General features: G+C 42.0%; 1 protein-coding gene across 1 annotated transcript in view; it reads right to left on the reverse strand.

The window, feature by feature from the left end:
• Positions 1-1,687: 1,687 nt before the first annotated feature.
• The window catches only part of gfra4a (GDNF family receptor alpha 4a), a 169,753-nt gene continuing 148,929 nt past the window's right edge, over positions 1,688-22,511 (reverse strand). Inside the window, exons 7-9 of the mRNA XM_030044717.1 lie at positions 19,385-19,519; positions 4,949-5,118; positions 1,688-1,852 (exon numbers count right to left, since the gene is read on the reverse strand). Of these exons, the coding sequence (XP_029900577.1) occupies positions 1,688-1,852; positions 4,949-5,118; positions 19,385-19,519 (470 nt within the window). The remainder of the gene's footprint in view (positions 1,853-4,948; positions 5,119-19,384; positions 19,520-22,511) is intronic.

A 22,511-nucleotide genomic window follows, 5' to 3' on the forward strand; every position in this document is an offset into this window, starting at 1 on the left:
TTTTTTTTTTTAATTTCTGAAGCGTGTTTTCCCGTAGCCGACCTCGGTCTCTCACCACGTGTCTGAATCCGAAAAAACTTCATGGATGTGTCGAGCTGTGCTTTAACAGAGAGGAGCCCCTCCAGTGTCCCATGCTGAGCGCAGGGTCCCGGCGGCGAGCGGGGGCCCACGCGGGGTCAAGGCAACCCCCCCCCCCGCCCCGACAGCCGCGTCCGTTCATCCATCAAAACTCACACCGTCACTATCTGTTTCGCCACCGGTCGTCCCATGACGGCGAAAGCGTGATTGGTCACAAACGTCTCATTTTAGATATAGGTTTTTCTTCGCACAAATTAAAAAATATATACTGTATATGTCTCCTCGCCTCGCCGAAATCACGTTATCTGTGCTCCTCAGGGGGGAAACAGACCCCCAAACCCCAGAGTCTTGAAGCGAAATGAATCTATGAAGAGTTCCCTTCCAAAAAAAAAAAAAGATCAATCTCCACCATTGGAAAAGAGAGACACCTACTCATACAAAATGATTGATTGCACAAAATTAAAACAAATTACAGTACTTTAAAGGCTAATAAGTAACATAGGTCCTCCACTGACAAAATGACACAGTTTTACAGACTGTAGGCAATCCTCTTTCTGTGGGCCACCGGGTGATAATTTCTTTTTTTTTTTTTTTTTTTTGTAGATATTTGGAAATGAACTCTTCATAACCTTTAACTGAAAACACCATGACAGTACACAGTAAAAATATCCCATCGTGATTCGACTCGATAATACATGTGCTTCCATCTAACATTTGGGTTCGTACGCTGGTACCAAAGTTACACCTTATCCTGGAATAAACTTTAAAAAAGGGGTGACATCGAAATAAAGAGCAAAAGCTTGGATGAGCGGTAGTGCCGCATGTGGTCTCACTCACACACACACACACACACACACGCACACGCGCGCACACACACACACACACATCCGCCTCGTGTCACGCTCCATCACAGTCCGTCTGAGGAAAGTCTTAACATTGAATAGTTTGTCTTTTATTTTTACATCAAGGAATGTTCGAGGACCAAAAAAAAAAAAAAAAATGTGTTTTTTTCTTCTTTTTTAATTTTTTTTTTTTTTTAATTTTCCAAGAGTTTTTTTTTTTTTTTTTCTTCCGCCGCACTGCATCTCCAGTACAAAACAGTGCTCTTCTCTCTCTTCTCTGTACACCTTCCAAACCCTCGGCCCTTTCTTTTTCATTTCTGGATGGGCAAAGTCTTCTTGTGTGTGTGTGTGTGTGTGTGTATGTGTTGTGTTGTGTTTAATAGTTTTTTTGTGTGTGTTTTCATCAGGGCAGGCATGAAGCGAGAAATGGGAGTTCTTTTTTTTTTTTTTTTTTTTTTTTTTTTTTGTAATTCCTGGGAACCCCCCCCACCCCTCCTGCACCCTCTCCGCCGGTCGTCTCCAGGGCACGGGCGCACAATACATCCACTCTGAGTCATGATTCACAAAAAGAGATAACTGTGATTTGTGAAAGAGAGGGAGGGGGGGGGCAGGGCAGGACAGGGCACACCAAAACCACCTGGCCCAGACACCACCCCCCCCCCGCCGCCGACTCCTCTTTTCACACATAGAAATGGCTCTCTCCCACCCCCACCCCCACCCCCCGGGTCCGTAGTCCTGTCCGTGGAGGCCAGGTGAACGCAGCCTCTCTACTGGTCGGAGAGCAGCAGCAGCAGCAGCAGCAGGGGGGGCAGCACCCAGCCGAAGCCCAGAAGCAGGGACAGGCGGAGGGGCTCGGCTCCACGGTCCGACAGGCCCGGAGACGGGAGGGTGGAGTCTCCCTCGTCGCCCCACAGTCTGTCGTTCTCGTTTACCTAAAGGGAAAAATAGATGCGACGATTAGTCACGCGCCCTTTGCGGATACGGGAAAACAAACCCGGCGCATGTCCCGTCTGCCTCCGGATTCACGCGGAAACAGGAAACATCTCTCGGCACAAGCGGCGGAAAAATGGATCTGGGAGGAGCGGGGGTTTATGAGCAACTGTGTGGGTATAATGGCTAAATTTTCCATATCCAGGGTTGAAAAATAAGACGAGCAGTGGCGAGGACATTGCCACTTATCAGCCAGACGCAATTTCACAGCGAGAGATGCCTTTCGCTGCGGAAATGCTCGGAGTAAACTCTTCAATCAGCGAGGCTCCATCTCTAGATTATCCCCTTCTTCTCTGTCTATCTTCCGCACTAAAAACTTCCTAAACTCATCAGACGTCGAGTCCACTCTTTGCATTTCTTTTCTTATTCCGCGCCGCCGCCTCTCCCTCACCCACTCCGCCTGTCTCTCCCTATTTCCCCTACTCTTTGTCCCGGAGACGCCCGTGGCGGTGGCTGTAATCATTCACGGCGACGATAAGAGCGGGGTTCGTGCCGGCGGCGGCGGCCTCGCTCCCCGCCGACGAGCTAAAACCCGCGGGCCTCCTCTTTGTGGTTTGCGCCACGGTCCGGTCTCTGCCCATTAAGGCGGCCATACATCACCAAACCCGAGCTGAGACAAGTGAGGCCTGCTCTGCCTGATGGAGCTCTGGGCGGAGAGAGGGGAACCGAGCGGGAACCGGAGGGTGGAATTAACTCGTGTTAATTTACTCATCCCCGCTTCTGTTAGTAGATCCGTCACAGTGATAGACGATGGGTGCTGACAGCGGTGTTAGCCTGCCTTTCCCTGCTCGCAAACCTGGGAGCTGTAACAAAGCTGCTGACCTACTTAAACACAGCGCACAGTTTTCCAGTGTGAAGTGTTGAACGGAGAGCTGTTTGCCCACTCAAAGAGCTGATCCATACGTTCGCCATCCAAACTCTTTCCACATCGCTCCCGCCGGCGCATCGCTCAATTACCACCAGCATCTGCGCATTTAACCCCTAACACTACTTACATTCCATAGTATCGCTCGTTGTAACGGTCTTTAACCCTATAAAGCCATTCGTATCATATATGATACACATTTTCAATTTTCAGTTTAATCAATACTTGACCAAAGTACTGTTGTACACCTTTGAACACTTCCCCTGTTCACCCTGGACCATACCATTGGCACGTCAAGTACATGTCATATATCATACACCAGAAAGGTCGTGTAATAACATATTTTTTGAATTTTTTTTAAAATATATATATTTTGTTATAGGACTAAATAAAGGGTTCAATTTCAAAAAAAAATTCTGCCAATTCTTTCATAGTTCAGGCTTTATAGGGTTAACTATTATTATTATTATTTATTTTATAAACATAGTTTAGTGGCATTTTAATAATCATCACATGTATATAAAATAGTATAAACATGAGTTGTTCCAATACTGAACACCTTAAACCCCTCCCCCCTCCCTCCACCCGTCCCACCCCGCCCGTCCGGACTTGGGACTCCTTATCCTAGATTAAGGAATTATGATAGTAATGATAACATCGAGATAATAAACTCACTTAACAGTCAGTAAAAGATCACAAATGAGGTACATTAGTGTAAAACAGAAAGAAAAAAATTATAATTTAAATAAATAAATAAATAAAAAATAATAATAGTAATAATAATAGTAACAATAATAATAATAATAATAATAATAAAGTAAATATAAATGTTTTTTTTTTTTGTTTTTTTTTTTGTTTTTTTTTACAGTTTTGATCACCTATCTTCCATGGCAGCCAGTATTTTTTTTATTATAATGAGATCTTTTCTTTGCAACAAGATAATGTCATGGTATAAAGGCATCTTTTCCTCATTATTATGACATACCGACGTATGAACAACAAGACTCTGCTGTTACTGAGCACGGTGGACGGTATTGTGATTTATGGTCGTACATGAAGGAGACTTTTAAAACGCATGGGGCAGCACAGAGGGAAGAGCCGCTCTGTCTCATGGCCCATAATGCCTCAGTCTGTTCCAAAACGCCAAGTGGCCGTTCACAGGGAGATAAGGCCAACTTATCTGGTCGTATTGACGTGTGTGTATGTGTGTATGTATGAAAGGTATGGATGTGTGGCCTTTTTTATCCTGTATGTGCAGTGCTTTGTAACTGTGTGTGTTAGAAAGTGCTATGGAACTAAAATTATATTATTGTTATTAGTAGTAGTCGTGTTATAGTGAATGTATCTGTTTATGACAAGTTTTTAAAATTGGATAAGTCGGACTGTTGTAATCCAATCCAATCCAATCCACTTTATTTATATAGCACAATTTAACAAACACAAGGTTTTCCAAAGTGCTGCACAGCAAGATAAAACACCACAAAATAACACAACAAAAGCAGAATAAAAAGGTAAAAAACACAGTAGGATAACACGATAAAAATAAGATTAGATCATTTAAAATAAAATCAGATAAAGTAAAATAATAATAATAATAATAATAATAATAAAATAATAAAACAAAATAGGATAGATTCAATAAAATATATAAAAATATTAAAATAAAATAATAAAATAAAATAAAATAAAATAATAATACAATTATAATTTTAATAGAATAATAATGTAAAATGCACTGCCCGCACAGCATAAAAGAAAAATGAGAAACGAAAAATGAGAATGAGAAACGATGTCAAAGGAAAACTTTCTCATTGTTTTTGCGATACATTGCTATAGTTTTCTGTTCTTTTTCTATGCACAGATTCTGTTGGTCTTTTTCCCCGCTGAGCTCTATTAGTCTTGGCACGGCAACATTCACATTTCTCCACAGGGATCAATAACGTTTCAGCCCATCTTCCTTTACTTTAGTGTGACGGGGTGCGTACCTGACACCGCCTGAGTCGCCCAGATGTTGTGAATCCCACCCATCTGGCGCTCCCGGCAGGTTAAAACAAACAGCGAGAATTATCCGCAGCTATCTGACCCACTTCCGAGCGAGGCCGCCTCCATTAGCGCCTCGCTGTTGGGGGAAAAAGGTCGTACGTCACCTTCCGAGTCTTCCGCTTCGCCTCACCTGAGTAGGTATCTGTGCTCTCAGAATGTTCTGCTCCGTCTCCATGGAGACGCCGGGGGCGGTGGTTGCCAAGTGCGGGCTCTGGTTGTCTGTCGCCAGGCTGGGCACGCCGGGCTGGTTGGCACCCGTTTTCACATCCGATCCGTTGCCGAAAGCCAAGATGGCATTTTCTGAAAGACAGAGGAGGTATAGAAGTGGTGAGTAAAGGCACGAGGCTGGCAGAGTCACACAGGACGCCTCTCTCTCCGCCGCGCTCGCCTCATCCAGGTGGTGATGGGAACGTTTTGCTAATTTCCACATCAGCCGTCACCTCTAGGTTTGCTTTTTTTCCGCCGGTATTCCTGTGTGTTTTGCCTCTTTGTAATATAATTGGTCACTTCATGATTATGTATGCGCAGGACTGCAATTATGAGAATAATAAAAGGCCAAATTCAACGCCACAGAGACTGACTCATCAGGCGGCTCACTGTATGCCGACGGCCTCTCTCTCTCTCTCAGTTTAAAGCAAAATTTTAGTCTCCACCTGTTTCATCACACTGCGGCATGGAAAGCGCCGCCGCCGATTTGTCCTATTTACTCAATGAAATCTTTTCTCCAGGAATAGACGCAGAAACTCACAGGAAATGTCAAATAAAATTTTGAGGGAGAAGCGTTAAAAACGTCTCCGGAGCAGCTGCAAGGGAATTTTCCACCTTCCCTCACACACCGGCTGGGTTAGGTGACGTGAGCGCGGTGCGTGCAGCCTCCTCAGGACATGATGCATTATTTCTGTGCATGGAAGTTCAATGTTTTTTTGGGTTTGTTTGTGTCAAAAAGGCCCCTCTGAGAGCCATTTGGAGCCATCAAAGTGCAGAGCTGCCTGGTACAGCTGTAAAAAAAAAAAAGTGCTATTGCTTGTATGCCTGAGGAATAAGATTAAATATGTTATTTGTGGGATAAAAATAAGATTAAATATGTTTTTTCCTTGAGCGAGAATGTGCGGTCTGCATTCTTGAAAACGAAAAAGTGCTCCCCATAGCCACAAAAGAGCGAGAGGAGTTTAAAGTGTGTGTAAGCAGGGCTTCACTTATTTATGAGCCGTGAAGCTGAGGAGGAAAAGCCAACCTTCATCTCTACACATCACACGGCCTGACAGACAAAATCGCCCGGATGAGCGGCTGGCACACCGGAGCTTTAATTACACAAAGGTTTCCGGAGGCAGGGCTTTCGAGGCAAAAAATAATCGGATTGGTCAAGTTAAACCTCAGTGGGCGGAGCCAAATAATCACGGTGTACCACAACGTAATTAAGCAAACTCGAAAAAACGCTGAAGGCATAGAAGGAACCGTGGTTGAAATAATTTTGATTTTTTGATTTTGTTATTTTCATTGCTTGGTTGATCCTGTAAAACGTCAACCACTGCCAATTCTAACTCTTTGAAACTGGCGTGTTACTTGAACCTTCTGACAAATTAAAGAAAAGAAAAGAAAAGAAAAGAAATAATACTTATCATAAGTTTTGTTTTATATAGTATTTGGTACATCTGGAATTTGTTGCAATTCATTTATTGTGCATGGCATGTTTTTTTTTTTGTTTTTTTTTTTTTTTTTAACAAAAAAAAAAACAAAAAAAACACACAAAATCTGAGCTTCCTTTAAAATTTCCGTCAAGTAATTTCAGAACATAAGACTTTTTTTGTCCATCTTGTACAAGAATGTCATACATATCCTTTATCATCACCTTTATCATCACCCTTACATCACATCACCTTGACTTTTTCAAAATTGGCAAAAATATCTGTGGAAAACCACAAGTCGGTCACCGATCCACAGCGTCCATTTCGAATATCTGCAGTGTTCAGATAATCCACCAGGGGGCAGAAGCCATGTATCAGATTATATACATCGGGATTTTCCAGGCAAAAATTTCTTCATCACACTGATGATGTAGAGGTCTCAGAAACTGATTCAGTTTGTCTTACAGGGTGAAATTACAGAGGAAACTGTAATTTCTAAAGTAGATGGAAGGTATGTGCACAATGTGTTATGTGATGTTAAGATAAAGGTCAAAATTCAGTTTATATGAAAGTATATTTTTGAGGAATGATGCCCTATAGCTTTCACAAATTGCAGCACTTTGCCTCACTTGTTGAAAACAAGGGGCCCACAGTATAGCACACACTCGCTCAAACCTCCCAGCCCAGCAGCTCTCTGCCTGCTGTACTACACCAGGCCACGGGGGGCAAATGACTAGTCCTTCATGCATGTCTGTCATCACAATCGAGGCAAATGAGAAGCACTTACTAATCACGCAAACTCTGTTATTTGTCATGGCAGGCTCTCTGGAGTTGACTGAGCACTGGGTCAAAATATCCCAGCAAACACTGTGATGTTGAATAGATGCTGATTTGCCGGCCTGCACCAGCGCTGACTCTAAGCACGGTGCCGGAACGGAAGCCTCTTGTCATTTATGGATGCTCTCTGCAGTGTTTTGTGAAACTGGAAAGAAAGCTTCTGATGTCAGGTCAAAGCGGCAAAGATGTTGTTATGGCACGCTACGCTATGTTATGTTATGTTATGTTATGTTATGTTATGTTATGTTATGTTATGTTATGTTATGTTGTGCAATGTTGTGCAATGTTGTGTTATGTTATGTTATGTTATGTTATGTTATGTTGTGCAATGTTATGTTATGTTATGTTATGTTATGCAATGTTATGTTATGTTATGTTATGTTATATTGTGCAATGTTATGTTATGTTATGTTATGTTATATTGTGCAATGTTATGTTATGTTGTGTTATGTTATATTGTGCAATGTTATGTTATGTTGTGTTATGTTATGCAATGTTATGTTAGGTTATGTTATGTTATGCAATGTTATGTTATGTTATGTTATGTTATATTGTGCAATGTTATGTTATGTTGTGTTATGTTATGTTGCATGACGTTACACTGTGCTGCCTTCTTACAGTTTGTGTTAAGGATGCAAACAACTAAGTTGTGTTCTGTTCTTTTCTGTTCTGTTATGTTACAGTATGTTATGTTATGCCATGTTATGTTTCAGTATATGCTATGCCATGTTATATTTTTGCTGTTTTATGCCCTGTGATGTGATGGGATGTGACGTTATGTCATGTCATGTCATGTCATGTCATGTCATATCATGTCATGTCCTGCTGTGTTATGTCATGTGTTATGTTGTTTTATGTAATGTAATGTTATTTATTTATTTATTTTATTTTGTTTTGGTATATGCTATGCCATGTTATATTTTGCCCTTTTATGCCCTGATATATGATGTGATGTGATGTTATGCTATACTATGCTATGTTATGTTATGTATGCTATGTTATGTGGTATGGTGTGATGTCATGTTATGTTATGTTGTAAGGTGTGATGTTATGTTATGTCATGTGTTGTGTTGTGTTATTTTTTCATTATTTTGTTTCGGTATATGTTATGCCATGTTATATTTTGCCCTTTTATGCCCTGATATGTGATGTGATGTGATGTGATGTGATGTGATGTGATGTGATGTGATGTGATGCTATGGCATACTATGTCATGTCATGTCATGTCCTGCTATGTTATGTAGTATGGTGTGATGTGATATGACGTGATGTTATGTTATGTCCTGCCATTTTCTGTGGGATGGTATGATGTCGTGTGTTGTGTCATATGTTGTGTCATGTTATGTTATGTTATGTTATGTTATGACAGATGACACAAAAGTATCTCAGACTTATTTCCATTATCGCCTAACATAATAATAATAATAATAATAATAATAATAATAATGATCAGATCCTATTAAGTTTCTCAGGGCGCAGGTTCAGTAACTTACTAGTTTATGTTTATATACCAGGATGGTGTTGCATGTATTTACACTAAAAAAAACATGCACCGGTACATATCACTGTTGTTCGCTGTTTGAACACTTACATAAGTAAGATGAGTGGGGAAAATGTAAACATACGGAGATGTATTCTGTGCTTGCACAGGTGAGGAAGCAACAGATGTTCCAGTTTCGACATGATTCAATTAAATACACAGATGCTTTCACTGTCTCAGGTTCGAGTCCTGACCCGAGTGGAACAGATGATATTTCATTCGTCAGCATTGTAAATGAGCACATAACCGAGATGATTCAGGGCTGCCAAGTCTCAGGCAGGGAGGCTGATGTACATAATGAAACGGCCTTGGTGTCTTGGACGGCCGGCTACTTCTCCTTTCATTTTACTTCTGCTGTTAAACTCAACCGGGAGAAGCAGGACGGCGTTAAAGAGCAGCAAACCTTTTAATTGTGGCAAAAACTTATGTTGCATGGTGTTTTCTTCGTTTTATTTCCCTCAAAGTGCACTGGAAATATGACATCTGTAAATTTCTGATGCCAGTCGGCCTTTATATTTAATCAGTTGTCTGTAATGGTATGATATAACGATGGTGGTGAATATTTAAATTGGCTACTTAAGCAGGCGATGAAAAGCTCTACAACTTTCTACAGCTGTAAAATGTGCAGTGCAGCTTGGGAGAATATTGTGTGCGTTCCATGCGATGTATAATTTACAGTCTGGCGAATTTACATGGTTTCATACACTCGAAAAGAAACCCATTACATCACAAGCTACTGCATTTACCACAACCAGAATGAGTTATGATCACATGATGCATTAATATTCTATAAGCATTCATTTTCATTCAGCTAATGGGCTACTCGGCAGCAATTACTTTTGCATGAAAGTCACTTCAATTAAAATATGCTCAAATGAAGACATGACTGAGAGATTCATCAATTAATAGCCAGAACCTATACTGTATGATGGATGTGGTTGCTCAGACTCCAAAATCACACTATTATTCCATCTGTTCCCAACAAAAACTGCTGGATTTCAGAGGCGAGTCACTGGTTATTAGTAATGGGATTTCAAAGCCTTCAGTCGAGTATCTGGGCGTGACACGCAAACATTGATTTCTCCCAGGATCATAACAAATTGATCCGCCCTCTAAGGTAGTTTGCCTCCACAAACAAAATGCTGCTGCAATCAATGCGGAGCCTTGACTTGACTCCCTCCACTTGAATACAACCGCAACACTGAGCAACAACTAGGAGTAGGCAGACAGACAGACAGGCAGGCAGGCAGGCAGGCTGGGTGGATGGGTGACCCACACACTCCGGTTGCCAGCTCTGCAGCTAATTAGGGAAGCTGCACATTGCAACACAACAACATTGTGTGGGAGAACGAGTCAATAGTGAGGAAGACAGATTGAGCGCTCTTGAAGGTGTATGTATGTGTGTGTGTGTGTGTGTGTGTGTGCGGCAATGAGGCTGTGGACCGGTGGACTAATGGTGCCGTGGGTCATTAGTGGTGGTAGAACAGGTGGGGAAGTGTGCCGCCTCGTTCAAAGTGTGCCGTTTGTGCTCGGCGGCGTGCGGCGCTCTCCTGGCAGGCTGAATGATGAGAGAGGCGACGGGTGCGACTCCAGCTGCTCGCCACCACGGCCCGCCGCCCGCCGTCACGCGGAGATGAAGTGCCAATTGATATCTTCGGCGGTGAGCTGTTGTGACAGTTTCTTTGTAAATGTTTGGACACGGCTATTTAAGCGCCGCCGTCTCGCATCTCTTTGACTTTTAAGGTTTTTTTTTTTTTCCCTTCCGGTGGATTCACAGGTTACCTGGAGCGACCAGCCGCGCCCGAGTGTGCCCCGCCACCATCCCATCCCAACCAGCCACCCCCGGATATACCGCTGGGTGCCCTCGCTTTTTCTGTAATACTATCAATTTAACTTCCAGAACAAAAAAAAAAATTTAAATAATTGCAGAAATAAATGAGCTTCACCTCCATCTGTCCTCTCGTTTTTCCCTGACACACTCAGCTTTCGGAAAAAAAAAAAAAAAAAAACAGAGAAGTCCGGAGCAGCCGCTCTGCATAGTGATGTGGTTATTATCGCCGTGATGAGGAGGTAAGGCAGGGTGACAGCTGTTTTTTAAACCTGAGCGCGCTCGCCCCGGAGAGGGAGTTTTTTTTTTTTTTTTAAACCGTTTTCCTCCCCCGTCCCTCCTCCCCCCACCCCACCCCCGTCTGCAAACAACTGCATTCTTCCCTGGCGCTATTCTCTCTGTCCACCTCATTAGCTCGGCGGCAGGAAACCAAATTACGCTCAATTACAAAGTCATCAAAGGCCATCTGAAGTCCTGTCTCAGCAAGCGGGGCCCCGGCGCAACAGCACAAGGGGCCCACCATGCAGAATAACAGTGGACTCGCTTGTAAAAAAGACACGGGAGCCGGGGGGGGGGGGGGGGGGGGGGGAGGCTTTATTTAATTGATAATGCCACCGTTCGCTTGCACGGCGGCCCCTGTCACCGGCGGAGGGGAGGCTGTGGCTCGACTCGGAATGAATAAAACTGTATTCTCTTTGCGCTGTGATTACATGAATAACATGGGGGGAAAGGAAAACATTCAGGAGCTCTCCCAGGGCAGATTCATTTTCACAATTATTGGCTCGTATCCAAAGTCTCCTTGCCAAATCATTATGTACACTTCCTCCCCTAAAATAGAATCGTAGCCTGCCTGCGCCTGGCAAACAAGACTGAACTCCAATTGAGATGAGAGTACGATGCGCACCACTGGTCCACGAATCGCCTTCCCCATTAGAAACTTGTTCATCCCTATTATCACATATATGCCGTTCGGCTGAGATGAGCCGTTTGCACCGGGAACGAAAGAGGAGCATTTTTTTTTTTTTTTTTTTTTTGGCCGTAACGCAGGAAAATGAGGCCAGTCAGTCTGAGGTTTGTTTTTCTGGGTTTTTGTAAAGGAGCTTACGGTAAACAGCACAGACTGGCTGCCTCACCGACCCACAGTCCTACATGCAGGGTGCACATGAGGGGGTTCATTATAAAATAAATAAATAAATAAATAAAAAGTAAAAAAAAAGATATCCATCCACCACTTGGGAGACATGACATGTGTGACTATTCTGGAAAAATGCTTGCTGGCATAAGAACCCGGCTGACTAATGAACAGTGTGTAGGTTGTTCGCTGCATTCAGTTACATCTTGAATTATCTTGAGGAAGATGCATGACCAATTGGTAAAATCACTATGAAGAATCTCAATATAAAGGAGGAACCTGGACCTTATGAAGAATGGAATCATCTATGCTTTTGTAAATACTGACCTCTGACTGTCAGGTAAAATGTTCATGCAAAAAATGCACTCCATAACTTCCCTTGAGTATCGCAATATCCCAGCTACGTTTGATTTACCTCAATACCAAATATGAAAAAAGAAAAAAAAACAAAACAAAGCTATCAATACTTTTACAATATGCACATTCTTCCTTCCTCTCAGCACCTTAACTACCGCCCCTGCTGCTATTTTTTATATATTCCTTGTTGATAGTGTATATATTGCTTGCTGCTATTTATCATCTGTTTATACTGTAAATTTGCACATTGCCCACATCTATGCACATTGTATACATCTATGCACACGTTTTTTTGCACATTGTTTTTTTGCACATTGGGTACTTAGATCTTTAGAGCTCTAGTGTCATCTTTTGTTCTTTATGTTTTATTTATTTAATCTTGTAATCTGTGGATACTGCTGAAAACTGTGAATTTCCTTCGGAATGAATTAAGTATCTATCTATCTATCTATCTATCTATCTATCTAATAACCTGACTTTTGCATTACGTGCATTTTCTAAAGACAACAAAATAAGGTCACCTTGAAAAGCCTCGCTGACACGGGACGAGGGCGGCCACCTTTAACTGTCCCCCTGCAGGACAGTGTGGGACTCATGTGGGACAGAGGGAAATAACACAGGCCTATTATTAGGCTGTGTAAATATAGACAGTGTGCCTATTTGCAGCACTGCTGGATATGCATCTTCTGCTCTAAATGGTCGCAAGCCTCCGTACTGTTCATCTTGTAATCTCAACAGTAGTAATTAAGCTAAATTCAATAAATATATGAAATTAGATATAATAGTTGAGTTAAATTGCTTTTTTTCTGCAAGAAGAGAGCGGATAAACAGACCTTAGTGTTTCCTTCATGACCAGGACAGGCTACTTTTTATCAATTCTTTTTAAATGAACCAATAACTAATTACACTCAGTGGCCACTTTATTCGGTCCACCTGCGCAATCTAATATAATTCAATGCAACTGTTGTGCCATGAAGTTTCCTTTCCTGCTGCCTATAATGCTCAGCTTTTCTTGTTGTCACGGTAATAGAGGTGTTCATTCACTTCTGTGTTTAGCATTGAGCTCATAGTTGGTGCTGCTGTTGGACTGGACTGCATTTTATTGAGGTGTTTCCACTATTCTGTCCCCCTCATTGTATATGAATAGGGAGGACAAAAAATTAGAAACACCTCTCAATATAATATAGTCCAGCACAAGACCTCTGCAAACTACAACCTCGGTAATAAACACAGAATTAAATTTACACATTCTCCAACAAAAATTGAACATTATAAACTTTATTAAAAGGTATAATTTATGGCAGAGCTGTTGCACTGAGCCGCATTAGACTGTACAGGTGGACCTGAGACACTGAGGGTTTGTCTTACTGGAAATTACACTAATCATGGAAATGTGGGACACTATTATTGTTATGTAGGACATGAGTCAGTTTTCCAATTTCGGGATGGGACAGGTGGTCATCCTTCACTGGACTATGACGCTCTTCTCCTTCTCTAGTTTAAACACACAGTTGTGTCTAAATGTGAAGGTGCATTTTTGTTGTGTGGTTGAGAAGTCTCTGTGCCGCTAGTGCCATGCAGCATTGAGTACTAGTTGAAGTTATTTAAGTATTAATATAATAAATTTTAACATCAAACATTTATTTTACAGCAACATGTCTGTGGAGATTCTCAGTCATCCAGGTCATGGTGAGGTCGAAGATTTTCAAACTTTGAAAGTTTTCTTCAGAAATGGAGAAGCTTCTTGGATGAGAGGTGAAACGTCCTCAAGAAGTCTAGCAAGTCCAGCTGCCTAATCAATCCAATCATTTATTTTATATTACTTTTAAAGATGACAAAGATTTCATACAAATTGTATTGGTATCTGATTTTCTGTAACTGCACTAGAATACAGTTATTTTTTTTGGTATCTTAATTATGTAATGTCCATTTCTGTATTCCTTTACTCCTAAAGCCTGTTCTCTGTGTGTTGTTTCTAACAAAATTCTTATTCTAACATGAATTTTAATGCTGATGACAATAAAGCTGAAGTCTGACATGCCATGGCCTCCAACTTAAAATGGTTCACTCTTAGAAAGGATGGGTCAAACCAATTTTACTTTCCAGCTTATGCAACTAAGGGCAGCGTCATTGTGTTGTTAATTATGTGTTATAACATTAACTTGTGCCATAATATGTTAAATAAAGTGCACATGTCAAACTTCACAAGGCACCATGACTTTTGCCCTGTAAAATCACAGCCCACCCACTGGGAGACAGACGGGCTTTAATCTCACCGGACAAAAAATATCTTGGTTCATTGATTCACGCAGCTCAAGTTTGGATCAGTCACAAGCCTTTTTTTTTTTTTTAAAGTGTCTTTTTCTCGCTGTTTTGGAAACTGGCAGCTGCAAATTTGACCCATTCACCAGCCAATTACAGCACTTCAAGTGGTGATCCCTTTTTGTCACCGAATTCATAGCAGTGATTGTGATGCAGCACTTTGATTAGGGAGCAGTAAAAACATTTCCGCCACTGGAGAGGAATATAAATTGATTCATGAATGTTTCTGATGAATAATATCAAAATTGTGATTTCACATCCTCCCTGATTTTTTCTAAAAATTTCTTATTAAAGTGGTAATCTTCAAGTCTATCCACCTCTTATGTGGGACCTGCTCGTGGTGGCTGAGTAGGGCAGCCCAGACATCCCTTTATTTTATTTTATTATATTTTATTTTTTGCTTTTCCCTGGCCACATCCACCAGCTCTTCCTGTGGGGATCCTACGGCGTTCCCGGGCCGGCTGGAGCATGCACGGTGTGTTCTGGTTCTGCCCTGGGGTCTCCTCCAAATCAGACGCCTCTGCAAGGGGGCATCCTAATTACATGCCCGAACCACGTCAACTGGCTCCTTTGGACATGGAGGAGCAGCGTCCCGACTCCGAGCTCCTCGCCCTCTCCGCCGTCCCGCACAGGAGGCTCATCTCGCCTACCTGTATCTGCTTTTTTCGGTCACTATCGAGGCGAGGAAGCCCTGCTGGCTCACCTGGCCGAGCGTGCAGCACACATAAAGGCTGAGTCCTGACCGCCGAGGCCCGGGTTCGCCTCCGGGCCGAGCTGCCATCTCTCCCTCTCTCTGTCCTGTCTGCCTCTGCTACCATAAGGAGGAAATGCCTCATGACATCCGGCCATATTTCAAGGTAAAACAGCATATTTGGTCCTCCATACCCTAAGTTAGGCAACAGCAAACCTTCACCCACAGCCTGGCTACCATATGATAGTGTTTTAATGTTTCAGTACTTTTTGCACAAGTTGCTGTTCTCTAACAAGGAGTTTAACGGCAAAATTCACATCAGGTGTTTGATGCTCCAGCTCATCGAGGTCGTATCATTAGGGAACGGCTGCTGGAGACTGGGGTACCTCAGATGGAGTGGCCTGCACTTTCTCAGACCTGAATCCCATAGAAAACCTATGGGATCAGCTGAGTCGCCGTGTAGAGGCTCGGAGCTCTGTACCTCAGAACCTCAATGTCCTGAGGGCCGCCCTTCAAGAAGAGTGGGATGCCATGCCTCAGCAGACAATAAGTCGACTTGTGAACAGCATGAGACGTCGCTGTCAAGCTGTAATTGATGCTCAAGGGCACATGACAAGTTGTTGAGACATTGACATTTTTTGTTGTGGTATACCCACCACTGTTGTTGGCTTTTGTTTCAATAAATTGTTTGAGATGAGGAAATCACCAGTGCATGCTTCTACTTAAATGCCCTACTTTCATGATATAATATCACTGTAGCGTGAACTTTTTACATTTTACATAAATTTCACCCAAAAGCCAAATATCCCTAACTTTTTGTGAGTAGTGTATGTAATATGATAGGAGAGGCATAATTTAAATGTGAAATATCAATAAGTTATTATTTAAGTGCGGCAAAGCCTGGAAATAAAATGCACTAAACATAACACTGACTTTTATCCATCGATAGCCATGTAACATCCAGTGGATTTTACTTTTAATGAACTTAACGCTCCTGTTATGTTCACATTTTTGAACATCGTTTATGTTTGGGGTCAATTTGACCCCTGCAGTTTAAACTTCCGCAACATTATTATAACTAAAATTGTTATCAAAGTTTATGTGTCAGGTACTTTATGTTTCTTTGCTGACTATCTAAATAGCCCTTTAAATTAAATATAACTCCACCCCTGCTTATACATTCAGCATTCCTATTACGCGACAATGGAAAAATATGCAAATCACCATAAAATCTCACTGATTGATCTAAAATTGGAAAGAAATATTAATTTTTGGTGTTATAATGGCTTTATATTATTTCTAAGTACAGATTTTTGTTATTTATAACCAATGCGTTACAAAGTGTGTACAGGACATTGAAAACATATCATCATGTGAATTTCATCTTTACCCAGTAGTACCTATTACATTAGGAAAACTCATTAAATATAAAGCAAAAAAAATGATGTTAATCATTTATTTATTTAGAGACGTTAAACATTGGCTGGGGTCAAATTGACCGCAAACATAATAGGAGGGTTAAGAAAAACAAATGTGGCTGAGATTTTTGATGATATTTCAGTTTTAAATCGCACCTTTCCTTTGGTATCAAATTTTAATTAATGCCATCACACGGTATAGCACGGATGTGGTTGGATGCCAAAATTATGTGTTGATTTTATTGGGATTTTCCCGATCCGGGGTTTTATTGGTTTCTGTTCACCTGGGAAGTGGTTTGTAAGAAGCAGAAGCCACGACCCCATCCTGCTCGCAGAATTTGAGCCTCCCGCCCAGACGTAAGAGCGTGGTGATACTTCAGCTCCTCCTGTTGTTGCCGGCGACTCATTCCCCACTCGGAAAGAGCAAACCACCTTTTTCCTGCGTTGAATCACGGCCTTGGATGTTTTGTTGACGGCTGATGCTCATGCTATCCACTTAGTTTTAACTCAAGTGGCCTTTTTGGAGAGGTGTTTGAGATGGGCTGTGCAGACCTGCTGCTGAAACCTGTTGGATTTTCAGAGCACTCAGAGTCGCTTTTCACCCGTTTTATGTGCTTTGATGAAGACGAGGTAGTGACACTTTTGTCTTTCGCGCAGAAGAGACATAACCCTAAATGCAGACTTATCAAACAGTCTGCAAACAGCTGTGTTGTCACTGGACTGTCACGCAGGCGTTTCTGTCGGCGCGCGGCTGCCTTTTGTTGTGCAAATAAATAACCCGACGTAAACTACAGATGCGGAGGTTCTGACTGCGATATCAGCCGTAGTTTCTGTTGTTTTGTCACTGCTGTCGTTCTCCTGTCATTCGCCGAAACTGTCTCCTGTAGTCACAACAAACTAAAAAATTAAACCCAGATGTTCCGCGCCGTGTCTCTCGGCGACTAATTGGTCATCGGTGTCGTTGTTATTTCCCCATCGTCGCTACTATTTTTTTTTTTTTTTGTGCGTGCTAATAAATTACTCAACAGCATCTAAAAACAAACACAAACGATGTGTCGCACTCCATTATCGTGTGGGAGCAGCTGTGGTTTTTAAGTAATGTGACTGATGTCATGAGGGTGTCTCTGGTGCCGTCACGCAGGGAGCTGTTTCCCTGCCATCTCGATTGTGTTCTTTTTGTGCAAATAAATAAATGACTACGAACTGAAGTAAACAGGCTGCGCTCGGCGGCCGGGTGACAAAACACAGCGCTTTGTAAATGTCGTCGTCGTGATCAGGGATGCAGCGATGCACCTTTTTTTTTTTTTTCTTCTTCAGTTCCAATTCGATCCAGTAACAATACCAGAGCTCTTTATTTCTTGACTATTACTGTGCATTATTGTTATTGTTGGTGGTGGTATTATGTGCAAGGTTACACGAGGCCCTAGTAGTAAACCACACAGAACTTATTATCAAAATATATTTTTAAAAAGCATTAAATTTAAATTTAGGCCGAATCAAGTCGGTTAGCTCCTGAATCCCAGTACCGGGCGTCGGGTTCTGCCACTTGGTTCTTGGTTCTCGTGGTTTCATGCTAACTCTCCTTATCTATACAATCATGTATATACTTCAGTTCCATCTGTATATTTCATTTCATATTCATTACCATCTGTATATTTCACATCTCATATCTCTTTTTCTTAGGTTAGCCCTTATTGTATATTTTTAGTTTTTAGTCTTTATAGTCTTTATTGTAAATATTTAGCCTTTATTCTGTTTTATTTAACTTTATTATATGTTTCTACTGTTGCTGCTGGAACACCAGAATTTCCCTGGTTGGGATCAATAAAGTATATCTATCTATCTATGTATTCCAAAGCAATTTATTCAAACTGCAAATAAACCGGCTTCACATACAAACCGGTGTAGGAGTGTTGCGACGAAATTGACTCCTACTGGGTCGATTTCGTTCAAAGTAGTGACCAATAAAACAGATTTTTCTAATTTGACTGCAGTACCGGCACACGCCACCGTGGCGCTATACTGTAATGAGCACAAATAAGGTTCACTAGGCAGAAGAAGTAGATTAACTACAGAAATATTATAGAAATACTACAGGTGGCGATGTGCATGCATTTCTACTGTGTATCGGTAATGTCAGATATCTGATCCACGAATTAAATCGGGATCGGCACCTGGTATTGGTGCAGCCTTACCTGTGATGTCACTGATCTAATGCAGTCACTCGGTCATAAATGTATTTTGTGCAAGGAAATAATGTGTTTTAATCACAATCACATGCATTTTCTCTTTCTTTTTCATATCTTTGGCGTCAAATGCTCACGACTGTGGTGTTTGTCACCACAATCGAACGGTGTGGGCGGGACTCTTTGGAGTGTCTGTAGGTGGCGCTCTTTTCTTTGTTTGCTCATGCTAACCACCTCCTTCAGCCTCTATTTACTCCAACCCGCCACTGGAAACATAAAATGCATACACTGCAGCAGCAACACAGGTAATGTTTTTTTTTTTTTTTTTTTTTCCTGGAAAGAGCTACCTGACACTGAGTGTTTACAACAGCAAATGTAGCAAATATAATGAGTTTCATGAACTGGGTATATGCTGAGTCGCTGCTGTGTTATATCAAGTGATGATGGCAAGTAGTAAAACAAAAAATTTATTGCTATGAAAATGTCACAGATCATTACATTAACAAGTGCAGAGGCTCCTTATTCCCGCACTTGTTCCCAGCCCCTGCTCTGGCGGTGTGGCTCGGCAGTCTGTCAGCGCTGCTATTGTTATTGTGCTCCCACCGGTCTTTCTCTGATGCTGTTACTCACTCAGGCAGACGTTGTCGTGGAAAAAGGCGAGGAAGTCGTTGCACTGCTCCCTGTGGTTGCCGCTCGCTGCGCAGGAGCACCAGGGTCCCACATTGGACGTGGAGTTGTCAAGGTAGTTAGGAGTGATGGTGCTTCCTGCGGAGGGGAGGGGAGAGGAAACCAGTTCAACACGTGATCAGCTTAAAGTCGCATTTCACTTCGTTTTTAAGCAGATGGCTATTAGCACTGCACCACCTGTGAAACATGATATAATTTGCCGCTCTGATTTGTCTTTTTTACTTCCAATTAACTTGATTGAAGCCAAAAAAAATGTTACTTTTGACATGTATGTGAGCCTATCCAGCCGCACACCCTGATATCTGGATGCAACATGATGATCCAAGTTTTTGGTTCACAGGTAGCTCTATAAATGAAGACCTAAATTATACCACTAAAAAGCAGGGTATGTGGTTGAAGAGGTTCACAAACAAGTGAAAAGCATGTTTCGTTACTGTTTTTGTCGGCTGCTCAATGGGGCCCGGCCCCTGAAAGTCAAATCATCAGTCACAGACGATGCAGGAAAATGGAGTCGGCATTGTGATATGACAATAACACAAGACACATTCTCTTAAAAATGCACTGCGAACACGTTGCATTAGGGAATGGAAAAATGTTGAATGGCCGACTCTGAGTATACTCTGGAAATTGTGGGTTGGGTGCAGCCCTACTATTCAAGTGAATGGGAAGTAAAAAAAAAAAAAAAAAAAGGCAAAAGCTATTCACAGCGACTAATAATTTTGATTAGTTTACGTAACAATAAAGTTCCAACAACATGTGGTATATTAAAAACTAAGTGAAATATTGCTTTATGAAAAAAAAAAATTTGATTGAAATGTTTAAGGCAACATTTAAGGCAATGTGAGTTATATTTGTGTGGAAATACATTTGTGATATGTGCTATTTTCTCACTCATTCGCCCTGATGAAGACGAGCTGCACGGTCAAAACATTTGAAATTATATAACCGGTATAATAAAGTTTTTTGAAGTGAGTGTTTTTCTTCCTGTTGCCTCCTTCAAGTGGCCAGTTGTCCACTTTGTTTGTTCTTGTTTAGAGCGGCGTCTCGAGAGCGGCGTCCCTTTTTTGTTTGCTCTTGTTTAGACTCTCTAAGGCGCTCACATGCCCTGATAAATTAAAAAAAAAAAGCAAAAAAAAAAAAAAAAAGCCGACGTCTGGTGTTCTGGTGGAAAAAAAATAAGAACAAAAACAAAAAAACAAACATTCGAGTTATTGCCTTAATCAGAAGGAGATAATTATTAGTACGCGTTTAAACCTCCTCAGCGAGATAAGAGGAAGTGAATGGGATGGAAAGAGAGAGAGAGAGAGAGAGAGAGAGACAAAGGCACACAGATCAGAGGGACTCAGCCACAGATTGGCAGGTTAGTTAAGCAGGAAGCCCGGTGATCAAATGTTTACCGGTTCAATCCGCGGTGGGCCGGCACACTCCCACAGAAACCATCTACCATCCTGTTTCAAGGACACTGTGGGGGAAACAACACCACAATGCACTGCAACAGGCGCTTATTTTCCTTGTGAGTATTTACTCCAAGAAAAGGCGAGACGCAGATGAGAGCGAGAGTTTGCGCGCGAGTGCCGATGAAGCACCCTCGTCCTGACCTTTCACTCCAATTGCGAGCCTTCTATTCGACGCTGGAAGAGATCAAATCCAAACAACACGGAGTATCTGTCTCGATTTTTTATTTATTTATTTATTTATTTATTTATTTTCCCCCCTTACTGATTTCCTGACATGCATATCCACCGGGGCAGACGGCTTGATACGCTTTGAGCGCTACGGCGACCCACATTACAAAATCTGGGCACAATCACCCGAGGTCACGTATTCTCCTTCTGTTGTGTCTTTGGAGCGTTCGGCAGGAAGTGATTGGGAAGTCATTCTCCGGGAAGGGTAATACAGCCCTGTAGCTTGTATTTTTTAAAGGAGGTGGGAAATAAAATTGCTGCACTTTGAGGCGGCGTGGCAACAACAAAAAAAAAAAAAAAGAAAAAAAAAAAAGTTCTGATTTACCTCCATCGATTTTCTGGGTCCCAGACTTCCAAACAGCAACACCTTTGACTCTCACTTCGACTTGAGTTGTTTAGAATAGCCAGTCACTGCTGCACACAGCCCTCCCTCTGTCCTCCTTTATCTGTCACCTCCATTCCCTCACAAAACAAAACTACCTCTTTTCTCTGTTGTCACCAGTCCGGAGTGGCACCGACGACCTGCTCAAACTGGGGGATTTTTTTAACCTCTTAAGACCCGGGCTCTCGTTTGATATGCATATGATTCTATTTTGGCTTATTGGACCCTGATAAGCATAAAACTAAGCATCGTCTTTTTACATGGTGTAGTTTTAGAGGAAAATGACGTCCAAATATGTGGACACTGGTTCTCAATTTCCTTAAAACACAATAAAGTCGCCGTTGTGTAATAGAGTGCAAAAGTCTTTATTTTACACCCTGAACATTGCAGTTTTTGTCCTAATAACACATACAAACATATTTTTGAACGTGTTTTGAATATCACAGTGCAAAAAACCCCAAAATGAAGTAACAACATGTTTGCCCCCTTTGGGCAGTCACAGCTACAGTAAGGCATCATATGCATGTAACAAAATATAAAACAAGTAGTGGTAGGTAGTGTAAGGGTCCACATACAGGTAAGCAGAATTAACTACTACAGTAAAATAACCCAAAATGTGATGTCCATGCATGTGTACGCCAGGAGGTTAAACCACCTTCTGTGCGCCGTGCGATCTGTCGTTACGTCTTTTTTTTATCATGACTACAGTAAGCTGCACTCTACACCTCCACCCTCTCCCGCTGGTCGTCACGCTGGATAATTCTCCCAAAACAGCGGTCAATAGTTGTAATTGCACCACTCATAATGCCGACGACTTGGCCGGGCACGCCGCAGCCACATTAATCAGCGCCGCATCGATCACGGCGCCGGCGCTGCTCATCGCAACCTTCTGATTCATTCTTCTGAGCCCCGTTCGCTGCACCTGTCAGCTCACTCCGCCTCCCCCTAAACATTTTTGTTCCCTATCCATCAGGGAGGCGGGCGGGCGAGCTGGAGCTGGAGC

This window comes from Myripristis murdjan, chromosome 22 (genome assembly GCF_902150065.1).
Source record: "Myripristis murdjan chromosome 22, fMyrMur1.1, whole genome shotgun sequence".
In the NCBI taxonomy this organism is placed as follows: domain Eukaryota; kingdom Metazoa; phylum Chordata; class Actinopteri; order Holocentriformes; family Holocentridae; genus Myripristis; species Myripristis murdjan.